Source organism: Cibotium barometz, chromosome 30 (assembly GCF_041138505.1).
Source record: "Cibotium barometz isolate CiBa-2024 chromosome 30, ASM4113850v1, whole genome shotgun sequence".
NCBI lineage: Eukaryota > Viridiplantae > Streptophyta > Polypodiopsida > Cyatheales > Cibotiaceae > Cibotium > Cibotium barometz.
Window position 1 is genome coordinate 29,616,742 of NC_141075.1, and position 14,455 is coordinate 29,631,196.

Genomic DNA, 14,455 nt, shown 5'->3' on the forward strand with positions numbered 1-14,455 from the left:
TGTAGCAACTGTAATTCATATTTGTTTGCTTTAATTAAGTGTTATCTTATTAATGTGTGATCTTCTTTACATATTAATAGATGAAGAAGTTAAACAAGATGGGCCATGTGGTGGAAACATTGTCCTAGATATTGATATAGAGACTTCCTTTCCAGGACCAATGTTAGCATTCCAAATAATTTGAACTCTTCCAAGTTCTGATCTCCTCACGATTTTGGTGGAAGAATGTTTATACAAGGGTAAAACAATTGATATACCAAAGATTTGTGCCAATAATTCTATTTATGAATTGGTGAATGAAAAAAATTGGAGCAGAAGTATGATGTAATTGCATGGACAAAACTACATACACAAACCGGATCTAACAAAACCTTTGTTTTAACAAAAAGCTTTTATGGTGGAACCTTTCAATGTATGAATTTTTCTTTTCTCATTCAAGGGTTCCAAATAGACTTTATTAGAAAGGGTAGTTATTGAAGGATGTCCCAACATGCTCTTTAGCAATGTGAGCAATTTTGGAAACTTAGATTGCTTCTTTTGTAAACATGTTTCTTTATGTGTGGGGATATGCCCAATGTGTGTATACTACTTTATGCCCAAAGGCCCTTCACACACTAGACTATTTATACAAAGGGGGATGCATACACATGAGGTTCCAAAAGGAATTTGTAGAGCAGCTTTGAGAAACACAAAAGACCTAGTTGCTTGAGTCATTAGCATAGACCATAATGCGGGTCCAAGAAGGATTCAAATAATTATTTCTAGAGTCTAACTAATCTTGAAAGCATTTACAAATGAAGATAGAAAGGTGGAAGTACTCATGTCTGAGAAAGATTTTTTTTGAGATGGCACAAGAGCCCCAAGGATTATTGAAGCTTAGCAAGCAAGTGATTCAAATATACTTTTATGTAGTGTAGTAAGATATTTCAAAATTTAGTGTAGTGTAGTAAGATATTTCAAAATTTAGTGTAGTGTAGTAAGATATTTCAAAATTTGATGTTTATGGATAAACATCAAATCTTAATGTTTATGGATAAACACCAAATTTTGATGTTTATGGATAAACACATTTGTGCAGGCTCAAAATTTGTTGTTTAATAAACACATTTGTGGAGGCTATAGTAAATGGTCATGCAAAGTCAAAAGATTAATCGACCACACATGGTGAAGGGATACAAGCAATCTTGGAATTGAAGAGAAAAAGTCATTTTAAGTTCTTCCATGATAGTTGTTTCCCCTGACAAGCTGAGAACTCACATGAGAGATGTTTCATATTTAAGATGTCAACAATAGGTCCAGGGTTAGGAGTGCACCCCAAGAAAGCAACACTATTCATGTCTTTTGTTTTTTATTGTTGATTTTTTAAGAAGTGATATGTATTTTTTACGTTGTAACACACTCTAATATGTATGTGTTATGTGCACATTATATGTGCATATACTAGGAGGCTAACCCACATTAGGCTTTGTGAGCATGAGAACAAGCTCTAGCAGAGCATGGGTTAGGACTAACCTTAAGGGTTAAGTTAGGGTCAGGCATCCAAGGGTCACACATGGGAAATGGAGAGTCAAGAGTCACTTGAGGGCCCTCTTATATAATAGGGGCATGGGGCACACTTAAGGGATGTTATCTGGAGAGTAGAGAATTGTATCTACATTCTTGCCATTTCATAATAGAGCTGAGTGTTGTTGGATTGGAGTCATACCTCTTGGTGGTATGGGACATCAAGGTTAAGGTATGTGGTACTTCATTATAATTCATGTGTGCAACCCTTGGGCTTGGGGGTGGTAGAGCTTATGCCTGACTTATGCATGTTGATTATCTAGAGAGATCTTAGGGTTTTAACAGTGGTATTAGAGCAATCTCTAGTTAATTGCTGTTGTTTTTTCTTTCTTATTCTAATTTTTGGTATTTTTTTGAAAGTAAATTTTTATATTTACTAAATAAAAATGTTATTTTATTGGTTTGTTTTGGTGATTTTGCATGTGGATTGTCAATATGGCGATTGGAACACGTATTTCTTCTTTACAATGGACGAATCGACGTTGCGAGGAAATTTCGTGAGTTTAATGCTATTTTTTTCTATTTTTTTGTGGTTTAAAATAAGCATTAATGAAAAATTTTACCAAAATACCGCATATTTTATTGTAGATATTTTTGGTGGAATGAATTCCTTGAATTTTTATAATTTTTAAGAAATTTTTTCTAATTATTAAAAAAAAAATTCGAGCATTTTTATGGTTAAAATGTATTTTTTATACATTTTTGCGGGTTTCCTACGGATATGCAATCAATTTTTTGTCAAAATTTTGCTGAAATGCAGAATGGGGCAATCAATTGATGCATTGGGTTCTCTCCCATGCGCATAAATTTCATTTCTTCCCTTAAATTCTAGATATTCTTCCTATTTCACTCTCCTCCCGTTTTGTGAATACCTCTTGGATGGCACTATTTGCTTAAAATTTAATCATAATTAAAATTTAATTATGATTAAGTTTTTAATCAAAGATTAATTCTCTAATTAACAGAGAAGAGAGGAGGAATTATGGAGTGGTAAGCTTGTTAAGGATTGGAGAGTAGAAGGGGAGAAGAAATGAGAGAGGAGGGACCTCCTCCTCTCTAGTTGTATAATCACGCCAGGGCGGGGGGGGGGGGGGGGCTACAGCCCGCCGGGTGAAATTCCCCCCCTCCCCTTATAAATTTTTTTAAAAGCTTTATACCAAAAGCTTAAAAGTTTTTTTTAAGTTTTAAAAAAATATTTAAAAAAAGAGAATTCTTTTTTTTTTCAAGATATTTTCAAAAGAAAAAAAGCTTGGAAAAGGGAGAAGAAATCTAGGAAAAAAATTACTTCTTTGAAAATTTTATTTTTTCCTGTGGATTTTTTTTTCCTTGAACCTTTTGGCTTTTCGCATTCGTGGGAAATCTATTGACCTTCCGAATTCTAGGGATCTTTTGACCTTTCGAATTCCAGGGATCTTTTGACCTTTCGATTTTCGAAAACTTTTTACCTTTCATATTCTGATTTTTTTTTTGTCTTTTCATTTTCTTGAAACAGTTGGCTTTCCATATTCCAGGAAGACCATTGGGATTACAAATTTTTTTGGTCCGTTCGTATTCTAAATACGTTTGGGGTAAATTAATATTTTTTTAAAAATTTTTAAAAATTAGTGAAAAATTAGACAAAGGTTATTTTAATTTTTTGAAGTATTTGGGATTGGTGATTGGCATGTAGTGTGTCTATTCGAGCCCCCGTGACCATTAAATTCTTTAAAAAAATCTATTTTTGGCCCAAAAAATTAAGAAATCCATTAAAATTTTTAAATTTTCATTGGATTTGAGAATTGTCGGGTGAAATTGAAAATTTTGTGGACAATGGGATTCTCATTAGAAATTAGGAATATTCTAGAAATTATTTTTAGAAATCCTAGAAATTGGTATTTTTAAAATATCAATGGTATTTTGGCAAAATTATTTGCTAAAAATTTTCTAGAAAACTATAGGTTTGGAGTGCCATAAGATGGGTTTTGGTGGATTTCAAAATTAGCATATTTTGAGTCCCTAGTAAATTAAGAAAAAATCATGGTAATTCTTTTTTCTCGAGAATTCTTATTTTCGAGGGATATTTGGTGTTATAGTACATTTTTTATGTACTCACACTAAACAAATGCGAGTTATTCGCATATTATTAATGCGAACATGCCTTGTATTAATACTTTATTGTTTGGATTTATTATAGATGATGTTTTAGCCAATATCTAGCCACCAAATGCTAATTGAAGCATTTTTCGTATGTGCAATTGTTTCTAGTGAATTAATTTGCTAGAACTTTTGGTCAAGAGGGGTCAAGAGAAGGGTGAAGAAAAGTTTAATCGAGATTCATAGAGAACTCATTTACTATGGCTCATATTGACTTTTTGATCAATGACAATGTCGATGACATGAGTGATCATCCCAACTCTAGAAGGAAAGATCTTAAGTTTCATGAAGAAGAAGAAGAGGCGGTAGCAAAGAGCAAATTTTTGGAGGTGACACAACGTCTCGAGGCTACGATAACAAAGTGCCATGATGAGATGGAATCACTTAAGGTGCAGATTTTAACTTTGCAGAAAGCTCTTCTAGCCCCCTCATCTACACCTACCAAAACAGTTGCTCCGTCTTTTGCACCAAAGGTGTATGGCGGGGAGAAGAAGGAGAAGACACAAGAATGTGTGGATGTCTGGCTTAACAGGTGGAATACACAGATGCCCAGAAACCGCAGATGGCAGAGATCTTAAGTTCCATGGAGAAGAAGAGGAGGCGATAGCAAAGAGCGAATTTTTGGAGGTGACACAATTCTCAAGGCTATGATAACAAAGTGCCATGATGAGATGGAATCACTTAAGGTGCAGATTTTAACTCTGCAGAAAGCTCTTCTAGCCCCCTCATCTACACCTACCAAAGTAGTTGCTCTGTCTTTTGCACCAATGGTGTATGGCAGGGAGAAGAAGGAGAAGACACAAGAATGTGTGGATGCCTAGCTTAACAGGTGGAACACACACTTTGCTTTTCACCCTTTCACTGATGCGCAGAAACTGCAGATGGTAGAGGGATTATTAAAGGGGAAAGCTTTGATTTGGTGGAAGGATCTAAAAGAAGATTCTATTTCCACTACTTGGCTAGGATTTGAAGTTGCATTTAAGAAGGAATTTATCCAACTAGAGGATGAATCCGAAGTTATTGCCAAGCTAGTTAAAAATAGCACGGCTAATCAGTCTTTTGATATCTATGTGCAAAAGTTTAGACAGTTGGCTGCTAAAGCCAAGTCTGATGATCATACTTTGTGTATTTTCATCAACAGTTATCTCGTGATTATCAATACGAGGTGGAGAAGTGCAAAGTTAAAATGGGCTGAGGATGCTATTCAGGCTGCTCAGGTTTTTCATAAGACAATGGTTGGTGCCAATTCATCAAAACCAGCGTCAATTGAAAAGAAACCCACATTCACTTATGCAAGCAGTGGACAGAAAAGGAAATTGGTTTTCACACCAAAACCAAAAAATGGTGACAACAAAACCAAAGTTTAAGGAAAAACTCACATGTTTTAAGTGCAAAGAGAAAGGGCATACAAAGAAATTTTGTCCTTTGAATGGAGCTACAACAACATCATTCCAAAGAAAACTATACACATTACATAACTTCAAGGTAAATTCTCTGAAGTCAATATTTCGCATCTTGAAGGAACCCAATGTTCAGATTATACTTTTAGTAAAGACGTTTATGGTCCAAACGAATTATTTTGTGTTTATGGATCAGTGAAAGGACATCAGGTTCATATTTTGTTTGATCCTGGTAGTACTCACAATTTTATTGACAATATTGTGGTACAAAAGATGAAGTTGGAAACCATGCAGAATGATCATATGTACAAGGTCAGGATGGCTGGAGGACAAGTCCAATTTTGGGACAAGAAGGTGTCAAAACTACCATTAGATATCCAATTGTACTTAGATAGGCTTGATTACCATGTCATGAGCTTGGGTCATGTGGATATAATTTTGGGAATGGAATGGTTTCATAGAAAAAATAAGAATTTTTCAATTGACTGGGTCAAACATTTGATGTCTTTCCATCACAATGGAAACCTTGTAATTCTTAAAGGAAACATTGTCGTACCCAAGGAAACTTTTATCAATGAGTTGGAACTTATGGAAGATATTTTTAACTATGAACTTTTCTAGTTGTTTATGGATCCAGTGTCTTCGTGTATTCATTTTGATGCAAACACTGTTTCTTTAGATGTTTGGGAAAGTAAAGTTTTAAGTTCCATTAAAAGTAAATTTCAGGATGTATTTCCTGATGAATTACCTCATGGATTACCTCCTAAATGAGAGGTGGACCATAAAATAGAGCTAGTACCAAGGGCAAAACCTGTTAGTATTCCTCCGTATCGGCTTAGCCAATCTGAGGAGGATGAGGTAGCCAAACAACTAGTTGAATATTTGAGGATAGGTCAAGTTAGACCAAGTAAGTCTCCTTGAGGTGCACCAGTTCTCCTGGTTAAGAAAAAGGATCAAGGTACCTGAAGGATATGTATTGATTATAAACGTCTTGACAAGGTTACAATTAAAAATAGATACCCATTACCTAGATCAGATGATCTTATTGATAGGTTGCATGGAGCTAAGTATTTTACGAAGCTTGACTTGCGAACCAGTTATCATCAGATCCGTATAGCAAAGGAAGATGTTCCTAAAATTACTTTTAGGACAAGATATGGCCATTATGAATTTTTAGTATTACCCTTTGGTCTCACTAATGCACCAGCAACTTTCCAACAGATGATGAATGATATATTTCGAGATCTGTTAGGAAAATATGTGGTAGTTTTCTTAGATGATATTTTGATATACAGCAAAACTTTGGATGAGCATGAGAGTCATCTTAAAGAGGTTCTAGGAAGGCTTAGGAAGGAAAAATTGTATTGTAAATTATCTAAGTGTGATTTCTTTAAAAAGGAATTGTTATACTTAGGTCATAAGATCTCTCAGGATGGCTTTAGTATAGATTTGGATCGGATCCAAAAGGTTTTGGAATGGCCAGAGTTCCGTGTACGGTCAAATAGCTAAGATCTTTCTTAGGTTTTGTGGTATTTCTTTAAGGATTATTCAAAGTTGACTATACCTTCTTTACCAATCTTCTTAAAGGTAAAAATAAAAAGTCCAATTCTCCAATTGGTTGGAATGATAAGCTACAGAAGGCTTTTGAAATTTTGAAAAATAAAGTTCGAGATGCCCATGTGTTAGCTTTGCCAGATCCTAGCAGACCTTACATTGTTGAGACTGATGCTAGTGATTTTGCGGTAGGCGTAGCTTTATTCCGGGATGGAAAACCTATGGCCTTTGAGAGTAAGAAACTCAAAGATGCACAAACTATGTACCCAGTTCAGGAGAAAGAGTTGTATGCAATCATTTATGCTTTAAAGGCATGCTTTAAAGGCATGGAAACACTATCTTTACGAGTCTCAGTTTATGGTCTTGACAGATCATCAATCTTTACAGTATATTTGTGATCAACCGGACTTAAAAGGTAGAAAAGCCAGATGGGCTGAGTTGATGCAGGATTTCGATTTTATGATTAAAACAGGAAAGGTAGCTTAGATCGCATTGCTGATGCGTTGAGTCAAATTGGTGAAGTTAATGAACTTTGATTCACTGAGATTACTTCTAACTTGTATGATTCACTCAGGGAAAAATGCAGCACAGATATTTTCTTTGGAAAATAATAGAATTTGGCAAAATCAGGGTCCAACTCTAAAGTAGATCAAAACTTGGTGAAAGGAAAAGCCAACCAATTTTTTATTCGGAATGGTCTTTTATTCTGAAATGATAAGGTTTGTGTTCCAGATGTGCCGAAAATTAAGTTAAGGATCCTATTTGAGTGCCATGATGAACGCACTATCGGCAGGACATCCTGGCATACAGCGTACCTTGGCTTTAGTTAGAAGGACATTTTATTGGCAAAAAATGAAAGATTTTATTCAGAGTTATGTGGTCCGATGTCATTAATGTCAAATAAACAAGGCTGAACAACTTAAATCTGCTGGGTTATTACATCCTTTGGATATTCCATCTAGAAAGTGGGAAAGTATTTCCATGGATTTCATTACGAGACTTCCACATACCAGCGAGGGTCACAATGCCATTTGGGTAGTCATAGATAGATTGACAAAGATGGCTAGGTTTTTACCCACAAAAACAACAGTTAAAGCTTCGAAATTGGCTTACCAATTTATCGAGCAACTGTTTAGACTATATGGTGTACCTTCTGATATTGTGAGCGATCGAGACTCTAAGTTCACAGCTAATTTTTGGCAGGAAGTTTTCAAGAAATTGGAAACAGCTTTAAGTATAAGTTCCTCTCATCATCCGCAGTCTGATGATGGGCAAACAGAGCGGGTGAATCAGGTTGTAGAGGATATGCTTCGTGCATATGTCTCTGAAAAAGTATCTTCCACTGATGGAATTTGCCTATAACAGTTCTAAACATACAACTACAGGTTTTAGTCCGTTCATGCTTATGTATGGGTATCAACCCAGGGCACCTATTGATGTCGGTCTTAAGGACATTAAGCTTGATGCATTGAGGGATTTCTTACATGATATGCAGGAAATGCTGATCGAAGCTCGAAATTCTATCAGGAGTGCTCAGGATAGAGCATGGTTTTATGTTGATAGAGGACACTCATCTCAGTTTTTTGAACAAGAGCATTGGTTTATTTAAAAGTTTCTAAAGACTCTCAGACTTTATCAACGAAAAAATGCTCGAAATTATCTCTTAGATATTGTGGTCCATTTCGAGTTATACGTCGAATTGGCACGGTTGCGTATGAACTAAAACTGCCTCCACATGTTAGAGTTCATCCAATCTTTGATGTCAGTAGATTGAAAGAGAAGCTGGGAGGTGAGGATAACACGGTTACTCCTCAAGAACTCGTTGAAGTCGAAGATTTATCTTATGTTCCACACGAACCTGAAAAGGTACTTGAATTCAGGGAAAGGAAACTTCGTAGTTGACTAATCCTTGAGGTTAAAATTATGTGAAAAGATAGGAAAATAGAGGATTTGACTTGGGAGTCGGTTGAGAATGTTCAGCGCAGATTTCCTTCTTTTCATTACAAGAGTGCAACGTTTTGAGAGAGGGAAAGTATGTTATGTGCACATTATATACTAGGAGGGAAAGTATGTTATGTGCAACGTTTTGGGAGAGGGAAAGTATGTTATGTGCACGTTATATGTGCATATACTAGGAGGCTAACCCACATTAGGCTTGTAAGTATGGGAGCATGAGAACAAGCTCTAGTGGAGCATGGGTTAGGACTAACCTTAAGGGTTAAGGTTCAGGTCAGGCATCCAAGGGTCACACATGGGAAATGGAGAGTCAAGAGTCACTTGAGGGCCCTCCTATATAACAGGGGCATGGGGCACACTCAAGGGATGTTCTCTGGTGTAGAGGATTGTATCTACATTCTTGCCATTTCACAATAGAGCTGAGTGCTATTGGATTGGAGTCATACCTCTTGGTGGTATGGGACATCAAGGTTAAGGTATGTGGTACTTCATTATAATTCATGTGTGCAACCCTTGGGCTTCAGGGATGGTTTGGTGGTGGTAGAGTTTATGCCTGATTTATGCATGTTGATTATCTAGAGAGATCTTAGGGTTTTAACAGTATACATGTTAGATGTGAACTTGGGAAAGGGATACGACTCCTTAATCCTCTCATCATGAAGAGAATTCAAAATGTAAGTATGATGTTGCTAGGATTTCTGGAATAATTCAAGAATTTTCCTTTTATTTGAAACATCTAAAAACGTAACAAGAAAATATACATAAAGTTTTGCTTTTAAAGGTGTGTTGGACTCAACTAAAATATAACAATATTATTTTTTGAATCATATGTACCCATGCTTATAACTTGGAATGTATATATCATGTAAACAAGGCATGAGTAGCTCATCTTTGCATTGGATTATACTTTAGGCTTGCTCTACTTTATTCATCAAAAGAGAGTACAAACTATCATGATTATTGTGGGAGAAGGATACAATTGACTAAAGAGGTTGGGGAAGAGGTGAGAGGAGTTTGATGTATGGGAAAGAGTTCTTAAGATATCATTTGAACATAGTGTTAAGAGGCTATGAGATTCTCAATTTAACTAACAAAGCTTTGAAAAAGGAAACAAGTAATAGAAGTTCATAAAGTAGCTCTAATAACACACAATACTCTTTTAGGCGACTTTACAGTAATGGGACAGAATATAAGAAAACTTTTTGTTACACCTCAAATGTGAAAGCTTAAATCATTAGAAGAGAGAGGAGTTTGTAGGGCAAAGTGACAAAACCAAAAGGCAACTCAAATTATACATGCTGGTTGGCAAGCTGTAATGCAATCTTGAGATTCTTATTATAAGGTTACAATACTTAGACCCTACTAACTAATGGCATAAAGCAAACAAAGTAGCTTTACTAGGTTCATGATGGTATGTTATAAGGTTACAATACTTAGACCCTACTGATTAATGGAATAAAGCAAACAAAGTAGCTTTAAGAGGTTCATGATGGTATATTAACACACAACATCAAAAACTCTCTCTCTCTCTCTCTACACCTTGGTTCCATAGGGGTTTTAATAAAGGATCATGTATTAAAAGAAGGTTGAAGACACATGTACATCCAACAATCAGATGGAGACTTATGTGATGGAAAGTCTCACTCCACACACCCCCCCCTTTTCTCTCTCTCTCTCTCCAAAACAAAAACATGGTATAGTCACAACAAGCTTCCATGGTAGCTTGCAATGGCCCCCTCGGCCTCCCTTCCAAACCATATAGAGTGACACACATCATAGACCTCATATATACACAAACACAAACACAAAAACACACACACACACACATTATAAGTCAACAAGTTTCCATGGTGGTTAGTACCTCTCCTCTCTCTTAAATATAACTAAGAGGTTCTTCTGAAGAAGCAAAGAAATTGAAGTCAGGGTGTTGCACTCTAAGCTGCCTAAGCCATGAATCTGCGGAGCTAGCAAGAGAGGAAGCCCTCTTCTTGTCAGCAAGGGCAGCAGATGCCCAGAACGGGCCTCTCAGCTTGTAAGAGGCCAACCCAAAAGCAGGCAACTCCACCACCGTCCCACTTGACTTCATCCTCCGTGGTGACTCACTCTGCAAAGGCCACGCCCCACCATCACACGTGTCATCATAACATGTATCACGTGTGCCACTCTCTGCAGATTGATCCACTCTGCTAGACCCACCACCTGCACAAAAAGCGCGTTTATAGCACGAGAGCCTGAGCCAATTCGTTAACATTATGGTGATTAATTCATTTAATCATTTTTCATTTAATCTAACCCGCTACGTTAATCTAATCCGCCCAATTGGCGTTTTAATCTTTACCTTGCGTCGTGGGTGGTGTCCAAAGGGAATGAAATGTCAGAAAACAGGTGGATAAATCGCGCATGGTAGGTCCTGTTGGAATGCGATAAATTGGGTACCTGCAAAAATTCAACCCAAAAAAAAACCCCATACTGTAAATAAAAATTACTGATTTCAAAAAATATAGAAACAGGAAATAGAAAAATCTGTTTTAAAAAATAGGAATAGAATAATATCTCAACACAGAGAAATTGCCATCCTAAAATTACACACACATTCACCAAAATTAGGATCACACACTTAAATTCCTATTTCTGGAAAGCCCATGATATAATTCACAAAAACAGGAAATGAAAAAAAGCTCAATACCAAGCCACAGAAACCCAACTGGCAGATGAAAGCTCATTGCTGTGCAGAGAAAGGAGGAGGGGGCACTGTGCTGTAAGCTCATTAATCTGCAATTAACATGTAAAGTTTGATTAGTCGGATTAAAAGAAGACGGGGCTCTTTAAATCACCCAAGATTATAATCTAATCAATCCTAATCTCACCTTTTCTCTCAGAGGGGCTCTACCATAAGGCGAGCATCTCTCAAAATACTCGAAGATGAGGTCGCCTTGATGATGGTCTCCCTGTAACTCACACGTGGGCTCCTCCACAGAGCTTGATGATCTCTCTGATGATGCACAGCTGGCAGCCTCCCATTGGTCTGGCTTCATTAACATAAGCCTAGACACCTTGTCAGTCTCATTGTCACTGCTGCTAAATTCACTGCCTGTGTCCCTCGATTCACCACCATCACTCCAATCACTCTCATCACTTGGCCTCCTAATAATCATTAAGCAAACCAGTTAATGACTGATTAATTTGAATATAACCACACTTGCTTACATAATTTGCACACACAATTAACCATTGCAATTGCAATTAGTGATGATTGCACATGCAATTAATGATGATTAGTGCACACTGCACATGCAGTTAGTGATGATTACACTTACAATTAGTGAGCATGAGCTTCTTACACCATTGCTGTTAGCTGCAAACTGCATGTTATTTCCATATTAATGATAAAGAGCCTTATGATGTAAGTCCTTCCTATTGATAAGGATATAGTATGAGCTTATATTGATTGGGCAAAAAACACAAGCATAATCAACAATATACCTCTGTTTTGAGAACAAATTGCAGCCAGGGTGCAAGTAGATCTGCAGAGCAGAGAGATAAGGCACATAGTATTGCACTATGGTTTCCCCGGAGGGCAAATTAAGGGGTACCTCAGCTCCATAGGCACTCCACTCATCAAAAGAGCTCCATAAATCACCCAGATTGAAGAAGGGAATGCAATGGGCCACCTTCTCAGTGCAAGGTTTCCGTCTCCCATCCACACAATCAGCTATGGAAGTCTGCAAAATTGAGAGGGATTTTCAACATTTAGCGTCTCCTAAATCATGCATCAAGCATGCTTTCCTGCTTCCATTTGGCATACTGTGAGCATGATTGCAAGAAAATGATAATTAGAGATAGAACATTAATCATGATAACCATGATCTCTAGAACATTAATCATGATCTAACCATAATCTCTGATCATATGCTAGACTGAACAACAATGATGAGATGGAAATCTGAAGCCATTTCTTGCCAATGATAATGATAATGATGGTGATGATGATTAGAGATGCTAGAAAAGGGTTAAAGAACAGTGATGAGGATTCCATGGGGGCATCTAATCAGGGTGGAGATGACGAGAGGGTTATGTTAATTACCTTGGGTGGTGGGTAATGGCATTGGGCGGATGGGGTGGTATGCTGCAAGAAGCAATCAAGGTTAGATCGAAGCGCCTGCATTGGATGGCGCAGTTGGAAGGATGGGTGAGCTATGGGGGAAGTCTGCTACGATTACTACTATTTTGCTGTTGGGTTTTGCTTAGCACAGTGACAAAGGTGACCTGTGTAGCAAAGCCATGAAATTACGAGCAGTTTAATGGTGATGGGCAGCGCCTTTTGAAGGAGACGCCAGGCAAGCTTCCAAAAACGGGGTGTTTTCATGAGGATGGGAGAAGATTGGCATGTGGGATAATAGGGTATAGTGCTCCAGGCAGCTGCAGCTGCAGCTTCAGTACAGCGTGACCCTGGTCCCCAATGCCCATGCAGGAAGCGTGTGTTTTACGACTCCGCACACACCATTGTACAGATGGTTGACAAGTGTACGTAGATGTACAACACATGGGCGGCCTAGCCCTTCATGCATCTCCACTAAAAATGAGTGCCCCCTTACTATAGAGCTTTCAATCCCAAAAAGCTTTCCCCCATCTCTCTTTTTTCCATAGAATTTGTACTTTATTAGAGCCACACACACACACACACACACACACACACACACAAAAAGAGAGTGCATTTACATCACATTATGCACACTTCCTTTGTAAAGCCTTTTATTTTGGGTCCTCCCTAGAGGCTATCGTTACTCGTCTAGACACATGGCTAAGCAGTGTCGTCTCTAAAAAAACCCCTTTGCGTAATCATCAAATTTTGTATTGAATATTATCTTCCTCTAACCCCATCGGATCTTGAGTTATACAGTCCACAAACTACTTTATCCAATTATTTATGATGTGTTTATGGATAGGATCACATTTAATCTTGAGTAATACATTCCACAAACTACTGTATCCAATTATTTATGATGTGTTTATGGAAAGGATCACGTAGACTTTTTGTAGAATAGCTCCACCCATAGTCGCTTTTTGATGGGCGATGTCACGCCTGTTTTTGAGCATTTAAGCCATAAAATACTTGCAAATTTTAAAAATGCTCGTAAAAATTTACACTAAAATACAAAAAATGTAAATTTAAGCCATTAAATACTTTCTATATTTCACCAAACCCGTCATTTTCGAAGGGCAAGGGTGCCCGCTAGAAATCAAGCCAGGATCCACCACAATTATTTATGTCATTCTTATCTATATATAGAGTGTAATGTGTTCTAACCTTCCCTGACACTCGTTATTATTTGCTCCCATAGAATTTGTACTTTATTAGAGCCCCCCCCCACACACACACACACAAAAAGAGAGTGCATTTACATCACATTATGCACACTCCCTTTGTAAAGCCTTTTATTTTGGGTCCTCCCTAGAGGCTATCGTTACTCGTCTAGCCACATGGCTAAGCAGTGTCGTCTCTAAAAAAACCCCTTTGCGTAATCATCAAATTTTGTATTGAATATTATCTTCCTCTAACCCCATCGGATCTTGAGTTATACAGTCCACAAACTACTTTATCCAATTATTTATGATGTGTTTATGGACACGATCACATTTAATCTTGAGTAATACATTCCACAAACTACTGTATCCAATTATTTATGATGTGTTTATGGAAAGGATCACGTAGACTTTTTGTAGAATAGCTCCACCCATAGTCGCTTTTTGATGGGCGATGTCACGCTTGTTTTTGAGCATTTAAGCCATAAAATACTTGCAAAATTTAAAAATGCTCGTAAAAATTTACACTAAAATACAAAAAATGT

General features: G+C 37.2%; 1 protein-coding gene across 1 annotated transcript; it reads right to left on the reverse strand.

Moving 5' to 3' along the window:
* Positions 1–10,145: 10,145 nt before the first annotated feature.
* LOC147621366 (uncharacterized) lies at positions 10,146–13,058 on the reverse strand. Its single transcript, XM_086824102.1, has 6 exons — positions 12,691–13,058; positions 12,090–12,328; positions 11,474–11,750; positions 11,293–11,378; positions 10,945–11,042; positions 10,146–10,805 (listed from the first exon to the last, which is right to left on the reverse strand). The coding sequence occupies exons 1-6, from the start codon at positions 12,769–12,771 to the stop codon at positions 10,480–10,482; spliced, it is 1,107 nt and encodes a 368-aa protein (XP_086680228.1). The 5' UTR covers positions 12,772–13,058; the 3' UTR covers positions 10,146–10,479.
* Between the last annotated feature and the right edge of the window lie 1,397 nt (positions 13,059–14,455).